This window comes from Monodon monoceros, unplaced genomic scaffold (assembly GCF_005190385.1).
Source record: "Monodon monoceros isolate NGI ecotype Baffin Bay Population unplaced genomic scaffold, NGI_Narwhal_1 Super_Scaffold_22, whole genome shotgun sequence".
Classification (NCBI taxonomy): Eukaryota; Metazoa; Chordata; class Mammalia; order Artiodactyla; family Monodontidae; genus Monodon; species Monodon monoceros.
In genome coordinates, this window is record NW_021703779.1 from 50,070,458 (window position 1) to 50,087,638 (window position 17,181).

Below are 17,181 nucleotides of genomic sequence, written 5' to 3' on the forward strand. Positions count from 1 at the left end.
CACATAATCTAAGAATTGGAACAGAGGCCCTGTCCAGGTAGATTAAGGGTTAAGTGGGAACTTTGGATCTATAAGGCTGTCCGCAATTTTGTCAGAGAGCTGAAAGAAGCCAAGTCGTAACTGTTACTTCAGAACAAAAGATGGAGGCTAGACACAAATAACAACTCCCTAATGTGAGCATTGTTAGTGTCTAAAACCAATCCTTAAGCAGATATAAGTTCCCTTTTGACTGAGATACAACCTATTTAGTCAGGGCACTGGATAAGATGAACTATGGGGTCCCCTTCATTGGGAAGTTTTTATGATTCTAGAGAGAATCTTACAATAGAAGCAGGCAGTTAACCTGAGATGTGTTCTCTGGCTATTACCTCCCAGAGCTGATTCTGAGTATTGTTGGATAGAACAATAAATGTGACACAGTGGCTTCCATTCTCAAATGGGTTATCTACTTCTCTGAGGAAATTCTGCCACTTTATGGCTTTAGAAGGCTGGTGATTTTGGAAGGGACATTAGCCGCCCCCCACAACCTGCCCTGAAATTCCTCAGAAGGTTCCATTCCTATGGATAAGGCACTATCTTCTCCATTTAAAATGTAAATTCTCCTTTGTCTCAGAAGTTTAGCCTTTCAATTTGTTTTTCCTAGTTATCAAAAAGAGGCCTGGATTAAAAACAAAGTTTGAGAAAAACTGCAATACTACCTTAGTAGGAGTTGATGTGGTTTATTCAGGAATTCATTCAGTAAGCAAGGATAAGGCTGATTGAAGCCCTGGATTTCCCCACTTTTGAAGCTTTCATGGTCTGAAGCAGATCTGTAAACAGGTAAATCATAGCCTATGTCTGAGGTTATGGAAAGCCTGGACTTCAGAGCCTTATATACCTGGGAGGGAATTGCATTTCCCTCCTTTCTTAATGGCACCATTTAAAGCCATGCAGCTGAGCTTTGGTTTTCTCATCTGTAGACTGATGAGAATAAAACCAACTTCATAGAATTGTGAGCACCACGTGAAAGATAAAATGCACAGGGCAATTAAGGAGATGATTTTATTCAGGTTATAGCCATAGGGAGAAGGCTCAAAGAAAAGAAAATAAATTTAGAGTTTTATAGATGTAGGTAAACAAAAGAGTCATCACAAGTCTATGGGAGTCATGAGGAAGTATGGAGAGGGTCTGATCTCGGAATATGCCAGGGCAATGTGTTACTATACAATTAGCATCTTTTTTAGAACAAGAAAGGGTGAGGGAGTTGTTCAACTGTGGCTGCTTTCTTGGAGCCCAGGGCTCAGATAAAGTTTAATGTTATCAAGCACTTAGCATGGGGCCTGGCCCATGGTAGGCATTCAGCAAATGTTTCTTTCCTTCTCTTCCTCCAATAGAAAGATGTGGATAGTGGTGTGGTGGTTCAGAGAAAGGCCTGACAGATTTACTCTGCATGAGAGAACTAGATTTGACAAAGGATGTTGAATCTTAAAGGATGAATAATTGTTTACCAAAAAGAGGGAGGAAAGAACATTATTGATAGTGCTAATGTAAGAGATAAAGGCATAGCGGCTTACAGGAGATTTGCATGTTCAGAGACCAGCTGTAACTTCAATGTGCTACAAGGAGTAACTAGACATAAGGTAGGTTAGAGCCAAATTGTAAAAATGCTTCAAAAGCCATTTAATGCCTGCTGTTTCAGGAAAATAGTCCAGGAATTTATGATTCTGACAAGATTAGATTCCAGTTTATGAGAACCCCTTCCCTGCTGTGTAAGGGATGGAGGCAGGGAGATCGGTTAGGAAAGTAGTACATGATCCAGAGAGGATCAAGGCCTGAACTAGAGCAATGGCCATGAGGATGTCAAGGAGAGGACTGAATTTAAAAAATAGTAAGTAGAATTTACTAGACAGATTATGTAGTTGTGGGGAAGGTCAGCATGGAGGTGAGGGAGGAAGTGGAATAGTGGACGATGATACTGTTAAAAGCAGTATAGGCTAATATTTCAAGTACTTACAATGTGCTGAGCACAGTTCTAAGGGCTCTACACTTATCTCTTTTAACCCACATAAGAGTCCTATGAAGTAAGTGCTCTTTTTTCTCCATTTTTAAATGAAGAAAATGAGGCATATAGAAGTTAAATAACTTGCTCAAGATTTTACAGACAGTAGGTGGTGAAGCTAGAATTCAAGCCCAAGCTGTCTGAGTGCAGAGACTGAACTTTGGATGACTGTGTGAATAGTGTTGCCATTTACTAGGATTGAAGGCTATTGGATGGAGGCAGACTTATGGGGAAAATATTTTAGTTTTGGGCAGGTTGATATTGAGTGCAATTATTAAATGGGTCTGGAGCTCCAGAGAAAGATTAGGATCAGAGTTGGAGATTTGAAGGGCATCTACTTATAGGCAGGTGCTCAGAAGGGGCCTTAGGACTGTCTTAGGTGAATGGGATGCACAAATTGGGGGTGGGTAGAGGGAGGGAAATGGTGAAACATATAAGGGGAAGCAGTAGCTTGAAGACAAATTTGATCCACTTTAAGATTTTACAAGCAATGCCTTAGACTTGGAGAGTGCTCATTTAATTCAAGCCCACTGGCACATCTAGAGGTGTCCTGCAGCATCAAATGTCTAGGGATTCTTAGGATTCTTGAGCATGTGCTAGGATAGATTCCATAGTGCCTGTGGTAGGCTGAATCGCAACGCCCGCCCCCCACCGGCAGAACATCCACATCCTAATCCCTGGTACCTGTGAACATTACTTTATATGGTAAAATAAATAAATAAAAGAATGCTATTTTATACAGTAAAATTAATTTTAAAAATAAATTTAATTGCAGATATAATTAAATTAAAGTTCTTAAAATGGGGATATTACCCTGCATTATCCAGATGGGCCCTAAATACAATCACATGTAGTAGAGGGACGCAGAGGAAGATCTTACACACACCAAGAAAAGGTGAAGTGAAGACAAAGCAGAGAGACATTTGAAGATGCTGGTTTTGAAGATTGAAGTGATGTGGCTATAAGCCAAGGAATGCCAGTAGCCTCCAGAAGCTGGAAAAGACAAGGAATGGATTTCCCCCTAGAGCAGCCAGCAGGACTCTGGCCCTGCCAGCACCTTGATTTCAGCCAAACTGTACTGATTTTAGACTTCTGACTTCCAGAACTGTGAGATAATTTCTGTTGTTTTAAGCCACCAAGTTTGTGGAAATTTGTTATAGCATCCACAGGAAATTAATGCAGGGCCTCCTCAAAGCTATCACTACTTAACAGACTTGATCCAGTAATTCCTAATTCTCAATAGGTGTCAGGCCTCATTTGCCACATATTAGACATGGTACTCTTGTAATGTGCTTTGTCAAGTTTTCTTGGAACACATGGAATAGGGAGACCCTCAAATTCATAGGGAAGGAATGGGGAAGGATAGGGCCCTTTACCTGAAAAGTACTATCCAAAAATAACCTCTAAACCAAAATGTTCATGAATGATTCCTGCAGACCTGGCAACTTCTCTGACTGGATTGAATCTTAAGGGGTCATATAAGCCATCTCCCTGTCTTTGCCTGCACACAGCTAAGAGCCTGAGCATGGAGAGGGTATCTGGTTTCTGGAAGACACCTGGCCTACTGTTTGGCATGGCTACTCAGGACAGAGTAACTATCATTCAAGAACCATGGGCAGACTAGATCTTAGGAGAAGATGGCTGGAGAAAGAAGCACATATAGAGAATGGATTGGAATTTATTGATGTAAAGTGCAAAAGAGTTACTCCCAGCAATGCTGTTAGAGTGTTAGCAACAGTTCTCTCTCATGTGTTAGATTGGAAAATAACTTCTGTGAGAAAGATTGGGACAGAGTCTTGAACATATTTTAGCCAACCCATAAAATCAGAAGGGTTTCATAATATTGCTTTCCCCTCCAGAACTCCAGAATCCCAAGAAATTGTGCAGAAAAACTAAGTATACCTTTGTGGATGTTGAAACCAACATAGCAGTGGAATGCTGGCAGAGTAAAATCCTACAATTTTCAGCTATGGAAAAGAACCTAGAGATCACCCAGTCTAAGCTCCTCACTGTACAGATGTGAAACCCAGCAGAGTTTTTTTAACCCAACTTTAGATATTTAGATACTAGATATTTGTTCTGCAGTCTTGCTTTAGAGTCCATAGTGTTTTACTGGATCAGGTATTGATTCATGGCAATGAAAACATTAAGCGCTTTTCCAGTACACTGGACGCCCACAATCCCTCCCCGGCCCGCCAGGGAGCGCAAACTAAAATTCCTCCTGCAGTCCAGAAGTGTCCCTCCGGGTCTGGGACAGAATCCCGTTAGCAACCAGGAAATTAGCGGAACCTTGAGGCTGAATGCTTGCAGCTGGTATGGTTGCTTTGAGGAAAGAACACTTCCGGTCGGAGAGGCCGTTCCCGCAACTTGTGGTTTGGTCAGCCTCTAGCTCTCGCGTTTCGATTTGCCGCGCTAACGGTGGGAGGCGGGCTTGCGTCGGGGTCACACTCTCCCATTGGTTGCTGGTGCGGCGGCGGTTTGGAGTGAGGGTAGCACGTTGAGCTGGAGGCTGTTTGGAGTGCGGCGGCCCAAAGCCTGGCAACGAGCCCGGTGTCTGGTGGTAATCCGGGATTGAGCCAGGCCTGAGTCCCCAGGGGATGGATCGCGTGTGGAGTGCGTGGTGCGGGAAGTGCGTCAAAGAGAAAGGGTCGCCGCCACTCTGGGCCCAGCGCATCGTGGTCGCCTGGCTCAGTAGGGCCGAGTGGGATCAGGTGACAGTGTATCTGTTCTCTGACGACCATAAATTGCAGCGGTACGCGCTGAACCGCATCACCGTGTGGAGGAGCAGGTAAGGCGGCAGGCTTAGCCCTCCTGTCTGCGTGCTGGTGGCACTTCACCTCTCCCTTTGTAGAATTTCCGTAAGGCCTTATTACCCAGTTTTCTCCTAAATGCCTAATGGCCCCCCCTACGCGTAGTTTGGGCATTGCTTGTCTCCCAAGTGCCCGGGGGAAGGTCGCAGCCAAGCTCGTGCACTAATCCCTTTTGCGGAAAGAAACGGGGTGTGCCTCAACAGCCCTTTTGTCAAGTCTGTGAGCTTTGATCCTTACCTTCTCTCATCTTGAGGTGGGTGCCGATGAGAGGGCACCGCTGTGGCTGAGCCAGCCTGGTCTTAAGGAGTAGCACTCTAGGGTGGATTTCTGATTCGAAATAGAAAGGGGGTGGGGGGAGCTTGCCTGCAAAAGCATGTTTGAATGGAGCGCTTCAGTCCAGTTGGTAAGATTTAGTTGGGAGCAGACAAGGGGCTAATGCCTCCAAGAATAAGGTCTTCTCTGGGTGAAAGAGTTGAGGGTTTCACGGTGAAAGAAAGGCGTGTGTCCACACTTAATTGTTGATTGGCTGTGTAGCAGTTAGATATCCTTTGTATGTCCTAAACCAGCCTCTCATGTCCTGTGTACTATTGGATCCCAGGGACATTACCCTCCCTCTTCCCAGCTTCTTGATTTGTGTCTATCCACACACTCTTGAGCCAGTATATAATTGCAATAACCTACAACCTAGGTTCTGAGATGGAGGGTGGGCCTGTGTAAAGGACCTTTATGATGGTGCTGGACTGTGGCCCTTTAGGTTAGGCAACGAACTCCCCCTGGCAGTGGCTTCTACTGCTGACCTGGTACGCTGTAAGCTCATGGATGTAACTGGTGGCTTGGGCACTGATGAACTTAGACTGCTCTATGGCATGGCATTGGTCAGGTAAGACCTACATGGGTAGGGGTGTGGGGGGTGGTTTTTTGAGGGGGGGGCGTGGGCTTAGCACATGATAAGCAAAGTTTGGCTTTGGGTTCTACCTGAAGCAAAAAGCCTTGTGTGTCCCTGTGTATGGGTCACCTTATGATTGCTTAATGTGACAGCTTTTGGTACCCCCTGTTAACACACATTCCTCTTTTTTCCTGAGAGCCTTCTCTCTTCTGTTTTTCTTTCCCTCTCTTTGGAATGTTGGGTGGGGGTGGTTCAGACCAAGTTGTCTCTATGGGTCTCTTCCAGCCTTGACAGTTTGATTTACTTTCCCCCTTTTACTCTTTCACCCAGAGGAACTTTTCTACATGGTTCAATGCCCTTGCCCATGATTTAATGTGGATTTTCTAATCCTACCCCTACCTACACCTTTTTTCCATTCTCTCCACGAACACTGAAAGGTTACTGAGTTGTGGAAATGGAGACATGGGCCAGGAGTTCCTGATTTACAAAGTGACTCAGAGTGATTCTAGCTGTATCATGTACATCAGGAAAAAGGTTGCCTCTGAGTTTTCTCATCTGTCAGAGTCTTTGCTTAGCTCATACTGTTTGCCTTGTCTGCCTTGTGGTCCTCCCTAGCTCTTACCTTCTCCATTGTTTAGCTGTGCTCCCCATATCATTTGATGTAGTCCTTTGTTGTAGCATTTATAACATATTATGTTCTAGCATAATATGTTATATTATGTCATGATTATTTATCCTAGACTGAACTCTTCAAGGCCAGAGCAGTGTCTTATTCATTTGTATGGCTTCAGTACAGGGCAGAGTCTCAGTAAATGTTAGACTGGATGGAACCATTCCTGCTCTGGCTGACACCAACCATAAGAACAGGACAGAACAGTCATTGGAAAGGTTGTGGAAATGCAAGGTGACAGTAACTCAGCAAGGTGTTTTAAAGCCCCACTGGTTTGAATAAAACAGTTACTTGGGCTATGCCACTTATTTCTCCCCCAAACTCAGGTTTGTGAACCTTATCTCGGAGAGGAAGACAAAGTTTGCCAAGCTTCCTCTCAAGTTCCTGGCTCAGGAGGTGTGTATGATAAAGTGGACTTGTTAAATTCTCTCTTCTCAGGAGGACTCACTAAATGGGGCATGGGGTGATGTGGGTACAGTCAGACTAGCTCATCCCATCACTGTCAGCCAAGCCCAGCAAGAACCCCAGAGCCTCAGCTTCCAGCTTGAAAGAAGCAGACTTGCTCCCTTGCTCATGGCTGCTATCTTCAGTGGGCTTGGCCTGCCCAGCTTGCTGGGAGTGGCCCAGGTGAAGCTGAAGCACCCCAATGCACCCCTGAGTGGGGACAGGAAAGAGTTGGCAGTTAAAGTACCTGCCCTCTGGTTATTGACAGTCTGAAGGAGGAGACAAACTCAGCCAAGCAGGGTGAAAATGCAAGACATTCCCGCCTTGAGTGAGTATTTGAGGTGTGTAGAGACCCAGATGGCAGACAGGTTCTCAGCCATCAAGAGAAGCTTCCTGGAGGAGGTCTGGGAGAGAAGGAGGAAGGGAGGAAGAGAGGGGAGAGTAAAGGGTACCCTGGGAGAGCAACTGGTACAGACAAGGGCAGAGGGAGGCTGAAGAAGGTGATTGTTAATGCTCATTCACAGGAATCTCTTCATTGGAGGAGGGTAGTTGGTGGTTGGGGGAGGCGAGTGTCTTCTGATTTTCAAGATCACTTCCACAGAGCGTAAAGAGAATCAGGAGACCTGGTTCCTAATCTTGGCTCTGCCACTAAGAACGGAACCTCCTCTCAGGAGCTCAGTTTCTCTATCTGTAAAATGGGGAGAAGCCAGGTTAATTCATCTCTGTGGCCCTTTCTGCTTTACTATTTTCTAATTTCTGCACTCACACCCTCCCCCACAATCAGGTGAACATTCCAGATTGGATTGTTGAACTTCGCCATGAGTTGACCCACAAGAAAATGCCCCATATAAATGACTGCCGCAGGGGTGAGTCCCCAGGGAGTATACCTATCACAGTTAAGCCCAGAGGCCTGGGCTAGGTGGCACTGTGGGGGGAGAGAGAGGGAGGAGGGTCTTCACTTGGGGTCAGAGCTGAGACTAGGGTGAGGTGAGTGAGGCATTTGCCTTGGACACAAACTTTAAGGGGTCTCTGTTCTCCCACTTGCTAGCCCCGTGCCGTTTTTGGCATCCCATCTTCAAGTCTGGTATAGATTTTTTCTAGGAAAGGTGCTGGTGAGTGGGAGGAAGCAAAGAGCTGGGGGATAACCCAGAGCAAGAGGGGCTGCTTCTAGATATTTGAGATTTGTGCCTCCTTGGAGCCAAGCCTCTTACCTGGGGCCTCCCCATAATGTTTGCAAGATGAGGCTGGAGGCCTGCTAGGAGCTGCTTGCCTGTGCTGTTACTATGGCGCTGCCTTCCTTCCTCCCCTCCTTTAGGCTGTTACTTTGTCCTGGATTGGCTCCAGAAGACCTACTGGTGCCGCCAACTGGAGAACAGCCTAAGAGAGACCTGGGAGTTGGAGGAGGACAGGGAAGAGACAGATGAAGAAGACCAAGAGGAAGATAAGAACATTGTCGTTGATGACATCACAGAACAGAAACCAGAGCCTAAGGATGAGGAGAAAGGTGCAGAGCTGGATGTTAAGGCTGATGGAAACAGTGAAGGCAACAAAGAGGTTGATCCACATTGGCAAAAGGCTGTGAGACATAAAGAGTTGTATGGTAGGTGTCCTTGATACAGAAAGGGGCCCATGAGCTTGGAAGACTCGGACTTAGGTTGACTCTGGTTATTTCCCTGGCTCAGTATTTCCTCTGGGGTTGTGGTGAGGCTTAGCTTAAAAAAATTACTGTCACAAATCATCTTCCTTGAGCCCCGTGAGGCAGAAGAGCCAAGAATTCTAGTTCCCAATTTACAACTCAAGAAATGAGGTGAGAGGGCTCAAAATTCCATCAGGAGCAAGGCACAGGGCTGGCTGCTCTATCTGTTTCCCTATTCTGTTTTCAGAAAGAGCCCGAGAACTGCTGGTATCCTATGAAGAGGAGCAGTTTAAGGTAAGAAAGTGCCCTTGACTTGGCCTGTTTTCATCTGCCCCAGCCATTTCTTCCCCCTTGCCAGCTACCTGAGAGAAGTCTTGAGAATGAAATTTAAAGAAAAGTGGCAAAGCTTGGAAAGCTCTTCCAAAACTCTTCTTGGAAAGAGAGAGAGGGGAAGTAGGAAGGAGACAAGAGGAGCAGAGTCCAGTTGGCTGATCCTCCACATCACTGGAAGTTTGTGGATAATCGGTCCCACTGGGTGGTAGGGAACAACAGGGCTTAGGTGGTTGCTTAGACCTGTGGTACTGCAGCTGATCAGCAGATGGCGTCCAGGAACCTTCCTAGATCAGGTGAGCTTGAGGGGTGCTATTTTAGCAGGAAGGGAGGTAAGCTTAGAAACTATTCACCTCAACCCTTCCTTTTCACAGATGAAGAAATTGAAGCCATGGATGAGTGAAATGACTGGCCCAATGTCACATATGCAGTTAGTGATAGAACCAGGACAAGAACCTGAGTCTCCTGATTCACTTTCTTCCATAACCCATTGCTTCCTTTCACCCCTTGGTCCAAGGGTCTCTGCCCAACTCCAACCAAATGCCCCCATTGGATATCTATGTATTGGATTATCTGGTTATTGACAGCCACGATAACAAGGGAATTTGGAGGGTGGGGAGGGAGGAAGAAGAGAAAGTCTGGAGTTTGAGGGTCAGGGTATTTTTAGTTGCAGGACCAATAGGGACATTATGGGCTCACCTCTGCATACCCTGCCGTATCCCCTGAAGGGACATGCTGAGAGGTCCTATGAGAAGGAATCCTGGAGGGATGGGGGGGTGTTACCTGGCTGAACCAGCCTTCTGATGGGACCCTCTTTGCTGGCAGGTGCTGGAGAAATTTAGGTATTTACCTCAGGCCATTAAGGCGTGGAATAACCTGTCCCCACCTGTAGAATGCATCCTGGCAGAGCTCAAGGGCATTACATGGGAGAACAGGTGTGTAACTAGGTAATCAGGGGCTGCCTACTCTCTAGGGTAGAGCGTAGCAGCCTCACTGAAATTGGTTTTCATATCCCAGCTTGCCAACCTCTGCTGTAGGAAATCCCAGGGATAATCTTGACCCACCACGGGTGACCTTGCATTTCACATGATCCTCTTCCCCAAACCCTGCCAGCTACCAGGTGGGGTTTGCCTACTCTGAGTAACTGAAATGGCCAGAGTCAGGAATGTCTACTGTCATCCATCCCCTGGCCAGCTTTGTTCCTGTTTGTCCAGTGGTATGTGGAGCTCTTGGCAACTAGGAAAAGCCGTTAACCTTTTGCTTTTTCACTGCCGATCTCTTTTCCGAGTTTGAGGTAAAAGATATATGGTAGGCACTGCTGGTCTCTTTTGAACTGCTATTAGAGAGGATCAACATCCCCTGGATAATTGTGGTTGAGGAGAGAGAGGAGGGGCCTTCCCAGGGCCTGGATTCTCCAAAGACTAAGTCCCCACTGACCCACCCAGTATGGCCATGAGCCTTATTTTCCCCTCAAAGTAGTACTCAGTTCAGTCAGAGCAGACAGTGTCTATCCATTCCTTTCCTCCCTGGCTCTTTGGGGCTTGCTACCTACATTCAGCTGGAAGGGGCTTTGGGAAGAGGTTGGAAAGAATCTGGGATGGAGCGGAGAGTATAGGAAGGTGGTGTATGTGGCAGAGTGGGCCTGGGTGGGGAGCCTGCAGTGCAGGTTAGGATTGTCCCTGGCATCTTCTTTATTCCCGGGATACCAGTAGTTCCAAAGGTGTTTTATCAGTGTCTGCCCAGCCTAGGCTTCTTAGCTGTACCCTTCAGTAAAGGGGTGAGTGGTGGCCCCCTCCATAGCTTGGAAAACTATCCTTGTGCTATACAGTAGTGTCTGCCTGGTCATGCTGAGCAGGCAACTGGCTGACTGTTTTAAGTGCTCTTCCTGCATACTTACCTGAGGAGATGGGAGATGGACGGAAGGACAACTCTTTCCTCCTTGAGCCTGGTAGAGGGAGGGATCTGAGCATGACAACCCTCCAGACATTGAGACACCTTGGGAGCTCTTGTTCCCCCTCAGCCCAGTTAGCTAGGAGAGCCTCTCTTAGGGAACTGCTAGCTCTGGAGGAGACAGCTGGATGTTGCTGGTTTTGGTTTAAGCTAGATGGGGATGAGAGATTACCCCTATAGCTTATACTTTTAACCTCTGTATCTTAGTTCTGGGTTCTTGGGGTCCTTAGGAATGAGGATAATATAATATTTGGCCCAGCAATTGAGTCCCCAAAGTTTCTGCTTGTAAGATCTGAAAGAGGGTAACCAGGGAGAAGGGGAGGGGTAGGAGACTGGAGGACTGTCAAGGGAAACAAAGACTAAGCCGGAACTAAAGTCTAAAAGCCCTTGACCCTATAACCTCAGGCATTTAACTCCTTTGTGGGCCTGGGACTTTTCTTCATCTGTGCTTTCGGACTTGTTAAGCCACTACTGCCCTTGTTATGGGCCTTAGATTTGCCTGTGCTTGGTAAATGCTTGTTCAAAACCCACAGATCCCAGTCTTTGGCTCAGCCCCTGACTCAGGGAGGCTGAGGCCTGAGAACCAACTGTCATCTGCCTTCCTTTTCCCCCATGCTGGTTTGGCCATTTGAGTCAAAGGCATTAGCTGCCTTGGGAGTGGGTAGGGGAGTAGAAGAGGGTCTTCTGCCTGTTTCATTTTACTTAATTTAGTGTCCTCTTGCTCCAGGGAGGCTCTGCTAGATGCTTTTCTGGATGACGGCTTTCTCATCCCCACATTTGAACAGTTGGCAGCTTTGCAGTTAGACTATGAAGGTAGGGTCCTGGAGGCTCGATGCAGCCTTAGGGTACTGTGTATCCTGGGCAAGAACACCAGGGGTGGGCTGGGTGGCCCTGGACTGGGAGGTAAGGGCTGTTTACTGCTGTTCCATAGCTACTGGAAGCCCTCTTGGCTGAGCAGAACATGTAGCCCCACTGATAAGTAGTTGTTGGGCTACCCTTAGGTGGCCTGGAATTGGGTGGGGTGAGGTGGGCTGGGGTGGGCTGGGGTGGGGGTGGGGGTCTTAATGCCATTATTGTGCTATGTTAATTGTGATCTAGCCACTTGGTAGAGAGCTAGAACAGCAGAACTGGAAGGGCCTTGTGAGGTCATCTAGTCCAACATCCTCATGTTACAGATGGGCAGACTGAGGTCCAGAGAGGGGAAGGTACTGACCCAAAGTCACACAGTGAGTTATTGACAAAGCCGAAGCTAGAACCAGAGCTCTTTTTCTTTTATATTCTATTTTGAGTCAGTTGTTGTTTACCAGATACTAACTGGTTTCTCTCCCCGCTCTTCTACTTTCCTCTTTCCTCCTGTTCTGCGGTGGCAACTCTGTTATTGTTGGTGGGGCCCCCTCTTCTTCTCCCTCTCTCTCCTCCTCTTCCTCCCTTCCTTCTCTCTCTCCCTCTTTCCCTTTCTTGCCCTCTTCTCTCCTCTCCTTCTTCCCTCCCTCCCTCCTTCTCTCTCCCTCCCTGCCTCCCCTTTTCCTGTCAATGGGTGTTTCTCACAAACCAGAAAATGTGGACTTGAATGACGTCCTGGTGCCAAGGCCGTTCTCTCAATTCTGGCAGCCCCTGCTCAGGGGCCTCCACTCCCAGACCTTCACACAGGCCCTGCTGGAAAGGATGCTCTCTGAGCTGCCAGCCTTGGGGGACACTGGGATCCGGCCCACCTACATCCTCAGATGGACCATTGAACTGATCGTGGCTAACACCAAAACTGGTGAGGGAGACTAGCCCTAGCCCCAGGGCCTAATGCAGCCCAGGCAAGAGCATCTGCCACTGTGCTCAGCTCTCGACTGAATAGCACCAGGAGGACACATCCCTTGTGAAAGGTTTAGATCTGCCCAAGAGGGCCCCACAGCAGCAGTGGACAAATCTCCCTTCACATTTTTCTTCTCAGAACCAAGTAAACTGGACTGGGGCAAAGGGTCCTGAATACTTTGAGCAATTGGGAGGTATAGAATGGGGAGTCGGAGTCTGGGGAGACAGGGATGGGCAGAGCCAAGCTTTTCGAGGTGCAAGATTGGGTGGGGGGGCTTTCTAGTTCCTTCTCCTCAGGCCCTCTCTTCTCTCTCAGGACGGAACGCCCGCCGGTTTTCTGCAAGCCAGTGGGAAGCGAGGAAGAACTGGAGGCTATTCAACTGCTCTGCCTCCCTTGACTGGCCCCAGGTGGTTGAGTCCTGCTTGGGTTCACCTTGCTGGGCCAGCCCCCAACTCCTTCAGCTGTAAGTCTCTTGAATTCCATCCGGTAAGAGGGTGAGACCCTGCAGGCCTCAGGGCCACACAGCCCTAGAATGGCACAGTTGGACGAGCCCTTGCAAGGACATCTAGTCCTGTTGCCGTCCTACTAACAGATGAGAGAATTGAGTCCCAGAGAGGGTAGGGTATTCTTGCCTAAGATCACAGAGCTTAAGACGTGACTGAACTGAGTCCAGTATGAAAATGGACAAGGCAACCCCCCTAGAGTGGTTAGCACAGTGGCCTGTACAGAGTAAGTGCACAATAAATGGTAGCTGCTGTTTATTATTAAACCCATTCTTCTGACTTTACGCCCAGTGCTGTCTCTATTATCTTCCCAAAATATACCTCTCATAGGTGCTTAACTACCTTCAGTGGCTCCTTACTGCCTTCCTAATGAGGTCTAGGCTTCTTAGCCTGACATTCAAAGATCTTTCTGATTCTGCCCCAACCTATCATGATAACCATACCTCCTGTGATTCCCCTTTACCCAGTCTACTCTGGGCGCTGTGGTCAAACTGAATATTGCGCTGGTTCCTGTAAATACCTGTGGTTGTCTCCCTTTTTTTCTGTCATTTCCTGACCCTGAGCCACTTCCCTCATACTCATGGAAGGCTTTAGCACCCAATTCGCTTCCTGCTTTCTGGAATGATATCTGTTTCATTTGAGTGACCCATCTGACACTGCAGCTCCTCACCTCCAGTGGCCTTCATTCTCCACTACACTCAGCAACCCATTTCCATCACTGAGAGCTATTCCACCTCTGAAAGCTTACATCCCAGCACCCCACTCGGTGACCACCACCTGTTGTCCTACCAGTTCTCACCCTCGCATCCCACAACATCTGCTCTTTGCCTGCCTCCAGACCTCCATCCCTCCATTTCTTACCCGCCTCAATTTTGCTTCCCCTCAATCCTATCTGTGGTTGATCACTTCAGCCACCCATCATCAGCATCCTCAGCTCTGCCCATCCCTTGGCGTGTCTGACTTGCAAACCCCCGAGCTAGGAGTGATCCTCCCCACTCTGCTTCTCGCACTCCTCAGCCCGGGTAGCTGAGCTCTGCTGGAGAAAACCACATAGCCCTGCAGATCGCTGCCACTGCAGAGGTATGATTTTTAATCTCAAGCCAGGCCTCAGTTCTGCTTGTCTGAACTTTTACTTGTTTTCTGCCCACTTTTTCTCCTGTTTCCTGACTGTTCTGAAAACCTTACCACTCATCTCAAGCCCCACCCCCCCTCCCATTTCACCCTAGCTTCCTCAAGCACATGGAGGCCTCCAGCAGGGCCCGCTCGACCTGAGGTCCAGCCCTCGTGAACTGATCTTCGGCTACACTCAACGTTGTCGCCAGTCTCAGTATGAGGTGGCCTTGCCCAACCTCAAAGCCTTCTCTCCACCTGTGCTCTCTGCTAGCATCACTGGGGCCTCACCCCAGCCTCTCCTTTGCTCTACTGGCTCTTACTCTTCAACCTGTGAACAGTGCCTGAGTTTTTCTTATCTTTAAACCAAACAACAACAACACCACAAGCAAAATCTCCTTTGACCCTGCATCCCTCTGTTGGGTTATCACTAGCTTATCACTCCTTCCTTTCCTATCAAAACATCTCAAAAGAGTAGTCTATACTCAGCAGTCTCAATTTCCTCACTACCTTCTTACTCCTCAAGCTGCTGCAATTTGGCATTCATCCCCAGAGCTGCTTTGACCTAATTACCAAATCCAGTGGGCCCTTGTCCATTGCCTGTCTGCCGCATTGATGCTGTTTACCACTCCCTCCTTCAAATGCCTGTGCTTTTTTACTAGTTCCAGTAAAGTACCAAAGCTCAAATCTCTTTATCTAGCTCAGGCCTTTCCCCTAAGATTCAACCTCCTGTATTTGACCGCATGCCAGATATCTCCCCTTAGATGGCCTCCAGTCACCTTACTGTGACCAAAAGAGCATGGGTCATCTTACTCCCCACCCCAGCCCCAAAGTGAACTTCTTCCTCTGCTCCCTATCTCACTTGGTGGCAGCACTATCTACTGTGTCATGTTGATTCTCTCAAGTACTTCTCAAATCTGAGATTCTGTCTTGCCGTGTCTATTTCCCCTAGTGTCTCCTTCCCTCTATCAGACTAAGCTTTTCAAGGACAAGGGTTCTACATTAGCCATCTGTGCCCCAGCACGCCATGCAAGTCCAGGCCCCAAATAAACCTCAGTAAATGCTGAACTGAACTGTACTCTGCTGTCTCATTGCCAGCAGTGCTGTCTTTGGTGGGAGCTGACTCCATGCTTGAGGAATAAATGAAGTGGGAGTCTGGATGCTAAGACCGTCTTAGTCCCCTGATCTTTCCCATGGAGTCAGAAAGTCTTTCTTGAACCCTAATGACATTTGGGGCACAGTTGTATCTTATAAGTAACTTATAAGAGAAAAAAGTAGCCTTGTTGACAAAAGACAGCCAGTTTAAGACCTCCAGGAGATGAGACTGAACCAAACAGCCAAATCTCCAGATGTGTATGCTCTAGACTGGAAGTGATATGGATGGGTGGGAAACTGGGAGGAGAACCAAAAAATCCTAGAGGCATTTGAGCAATTCCAGCAAGAGAAAGAATAAAGGAAATTTCAAAATTCTGAAGGAATATGGCATATGTATGTAATGGGGGGAGGGAATGAAAAGAGCAACATGGAGAGGTTGGATAAGTGGCCTTCAAGGTACTTTCCAATCCTAAGTGCCTACAGAGTGGAAGCTGCTGGTCTTGGAGAAGTCTGGACCACAGAGATCTTCTCCCAACCCAAGCATACCAGCGGGATGCGACACATGCCAGCAGTAACAGCGGCTCACTTGGGTACGATTTCTTGTGCACAGATCCTGCCTTTCGCAGATAATCAGTGAATCTAGTCCTAATCATCCTGTTACACAGATTGGGAAATGGGATTTCCCCAGGTATTAGGCTGCAAGTCAGTAACAAGTCTGCAAGTCAGAGCTGGGGCCAGAAACCAGATTCCAGATATACTGTCCTTACTCCTGTGCTCTTTCTACAGTGTTCCATTAGATTGCACATACAGAACATGACTTTTCTTTTCCCCACAGGAAAAATAAAAGATACCACTGGCAATTAAGTGTTGGACATGGTGCTGTGTTTGTAGAAGCATTTTCATTTAACTTGACACAGCAGTCTTTGGAGGTGGAGATATTATATACTTTTATTTGACAGATAAGAAAGACACCAAGGTTCTGAATAGTGTGAAGTGACTTATCCAAAAGTCATGCAATTTGTTGGTGGTGGGACAGGGATTTGGGCCCAGGGCTTATGAGTCCAAAGTCCACCTTCTTTCCACCAGCCTGACCTGTGACCTTCTCAGTCCCTAGCTGTGACCAAGCAAACCCGAGGAAGGAGATGGATTTTAAGATTCATATCACCCCTGCACCTCAGTGGTCAGACTAGACAGCTTGAGAGAGTGGGTGTGTAATAATAATAAACTGGTAATATGGCATCTTGCCAATATAAAGTGCCTGGGAATATTTATTATTAATCCTACAAATGGACCACAGTGAGAGGGAAGAGAGTTTCTCTCTGGCTTTTCCTCTTAGTGGTAAGGCTGGAAGCTTTTTGAGAGCTTCCCCCAGCCAGCCAATATCAATTCAGTTTGAGCCAGTGCCATCTTGGAATGTGAAATTAGCCCTGCAGAGAGGGTCTCCCAGTGGAGTCACTAGCTCCCAGCCCTACCCCCAGCAGCCAGTGACCAGCAACCACACCTATGTGTCCGGTCTGCCTATGGGGCCCAGAGAGAAAACAGCCCGCTGAGCACATGGCCCTCCCTTCTGTGAACAACCCACAATTCAAACTCAATACACTTAGAAGGAAACTATCCATCTGTCCATCCTACCATGCCTCCAGCGGTGACCAGGTGCCTGCTGCGTGCCCGGTTCTATGTGAGGCTCTGCAAGGGGTACTCACCCTCTTCCTCCCCAGGAGCTCTCCTTCCCAACCGCTCTGTGTTTGTTGGTGGTTTTGCTGTTAGCGCCGTCCTTTGTATGCACGATGTCGTCATCTTTAACTCCCCTCTGCCTTCCCCCCTACCATCTGATCACCAAGCCCTGCTCTCTGTCTGTCTGTCCTTCATAGCTTCTCTCCCTCCCATCGCTGCTGCCAGTGCCCT

At 47.7% G+C, this 17,181-nt stretch overlaps 1 protein-coding gene across 7 annotated transcripts in view; it reads left to right on the top strand.

Moving 5' to 3' along the window:
• The first annotated feature begins 4,520 nt into the window (after positions 1-4,520).
• The window catches only part of LAS1L (LAS1 like, ribosome biogenesis factor), a 19,542-nt gene continuing 6,881 nt past the window's right edge, over positions 4,521-17,181 (top strand). For 4 of the 7 annotated variants that reach the window (XM_029240857.1, XM_029240860.1, XM_029240862.1 and 1 more), the window contains exons 1-11: positions 4,521-4,826; positions 5,603-5,728; positions 6,731-6,800; positions 7,633-7,714; positions 8,164-8,448; positions 8,732-8,778; positions 9,640-9,749; positions 11,492-11,577; positions 11,940-11,990; positions 12,320-12,526; positions 12,884-13,031. In XM_029240857.1, the coding sequence (XP_029096690.1) occupies positions 4,636-4,826; positions 5,603-5,728; positions 6,731-6,800; positions 7,633-7,714; positions 8,164-8,448; positions 8,732-8,778; positions 9,640-9,749; positions 11,492-11,577; positions 11,940-11,990; positions 12,320-12,526; positions 12,884-13,031 (1,403 nt within the window). In that variant the 5' untranslated portion in view covers positions 4,521-4,635. The remainder of the gene's footprint in view (positions 4,827-5,602; positions 5,729-6,730; positions 6,801-7,632; positions 7,715-8,163; positions 8,449-8,731; positions 8,779-9,639; positions 9,750-11,491; positions 11,578-11,939; positions 11,991-12,319; positions 12,527-12,883; positions 13,032-17,181) is intronic. The other 3 variants (XM_029240859.1, XM_029240861.1, XM_029240863.1) reach the window with 2 other exon arrangements.